General features: G+C 33.0%; 1 protein-coding gene across 1 annotated transcript in view; it reads left to right on the top strand.

The window, feature by feature from the left end:
- Positions 1–1976, top strand: part of LOC119591914 (cystathionine beta-synthase-like) — a gene marked incomplete in the record, with an annotated part of 11575 nt that overhangs the window by 8015 nt on the left and 1584 nt on the right. The window contains 1 exon segment of the mRNA XM_037940668.1: positions 321–383. Coding sequence (XP_037796596.1) covers positions 321–383 — 63 coding nt within the window.

Here is a 1976-nt window from a genome sequence, read left to right as displayed (position 1 = left end):
ACATGTTTATGAAAACGGGTAAAGAAGATGCAGAAATTTCTGTTATTTTTTTTTTACTGAAGAAATTGATGGTATGTTTATAGCTGTACAAAGATTAAGACAAGAGTTTTGATATTTTGTTATATTATCATTAAGTTGAAACATTCAAATTAATAAGGGAATATGTTTAAAGAATTTTTAATGTGTGTACACTAACTGATGATATAAAACAAAGAAAACATATTAAAAATTTAATGATGGGAGAACAGTGTCAATTGTAGGTCAAATCTTTTTGCATCTGCCTTTCTAATCGTTATTCCTGATGCAAAATTCCTCAATAGCCCCAGAACTACAACTTGTTTTCTCTCCTCCATCACACCGTGGAACAGGCCGAGGATCTCTCGGTAAGACTTGAGATGTCCAGAAGCCTCCCCAAAAGTCGCTTTTTCGTTTTGTCCTTTCTTACACAGTCTCTGCTTTTGGGAGCTGGGAGATCCATCTGCTAGAACCTTTTTCACTGATTTTTAGTCTCATAATACTGTAGTGATCTGCAGAAATGTAGCAACTCTCATGTTGGAGTTGTGTACTGAAAATTTATAGTAAAATAATGATACAGATGTATGATGAACCTCCCAGAAAAAAAACTTTGAATCCATGGAGTTCAGTTCTGTCCGAGGATTGAGTCTTTATAGCATAGGCGCAAACTTCAGTCTTTTTCCAGGTTCAAATGCTTTTCTGGGAGGACAGTTATACAACAAATGACTTACAGAGATGGGTCCCTCTATAATGACAGTATGTTGACCTGCTTTACGAAAGGAAAAATGTTATTTTAGTGTGAAATACTGATTTTTATAATTACTGGTGTTTTGAGAACAAAGAAAATACAGATAATTGCTGTAGCACGGGATATTAGCTTTATGCATTTTGCTTTCATTTTTCATGTAATTTACTGTCTATCTTTGGAAGGAAAGGCTCTCTTAATGTCTCTGTTTGTTGTTTATAAGCAAAGGACTAAGGGAGAAATTTAAAGGGGCAAAGTTTTGGAGACGTAATAAAAAAATCATGCTGGAAAATGGTGATCAGAAATTGTTAAAGATTTTGTTTTTTATGATTGATAACAGATTTATTTATTATTGTAAGTGATATTAACAAGATTCTTTGTTTATAATTATTAGAAATCATATATTAGATTTCAATCATTTTTCAAATATCTGCATTTACCCAATGATTCTTAACCTCTTTTTTCTGTTCTCTCTTCTTTCTTTTTAATTTTCTCTCTACCCTTTTTTTCTCTATGTTCTTTTCCTCCATTTTTGTTTTTTTTCCTTTCTTCTCCTTTTCCCCCCTCTTGCTTCTTTTTTTTCTCTTTTCTTCTCTCTTCTGTATTCTCACTCTGCTCCTCTTTCTTTCCTCTGCCAAAATTTCCCTTTCTTCTTCTGTTTCTCCATTTTTCTCACCTTTTTTCTCTACTTAATCTACTTAACGTGTACTTCCTATTCTCTCTTAACCATATAACTGTGAGGTTAGGAATTCAGCAGTGTCAAAAAAAGAGGCTTATACACAATGAAAAACTATAGAGAAAACTATAAGGGAAGGCAGCTATGAGGTCATTATATAACTTAGTTCAGCCATGCAGTAATGAAGGTCTCCCTTTGTATAATGTATGTTGCAACTGCATGCTCTCCATCATATGGTGGATGTCGCAGTTCATGGGTTAAAGCTTGCTGCATCAGTACCATTTACTTGTCATAATGCTCTTGCTTCTTCCATTATGACATTGCTTTGCCTTGAATTTTAATACCATATGGTATTGTTAGCTTTGATTTTAAAAATGTATGTATTATTCCTATCAGTACTTTTTATGCATGAAATATCATAACTGAATTTTCATCTCGTGTAACTACAAGTAAGTGTTATTGTTTATTGAGATTCAGTGAGGAAAAGGTCATTCTTGTTTTTTTTTTAGATTTGGATGTTTTCATGTGACACTTTCACTG

This window comes from Penaeus monodon, chromosome 29 (assembly GCF_015228065.2).
Source record: "Penaeus monodon isolate SGIC_2016 chromosome 29, NSTDA_Pmon_1, whole genome shotgun sequence".
NCBI lineage: Eukaryota > Metazoa > Arthropoda > Malacostraca > Decapoda > Penaeidae > Penaeus > Penaeus monodon.
This window is presented reverse-complemented; position numbering and strand designations above follow the sequence as displayed.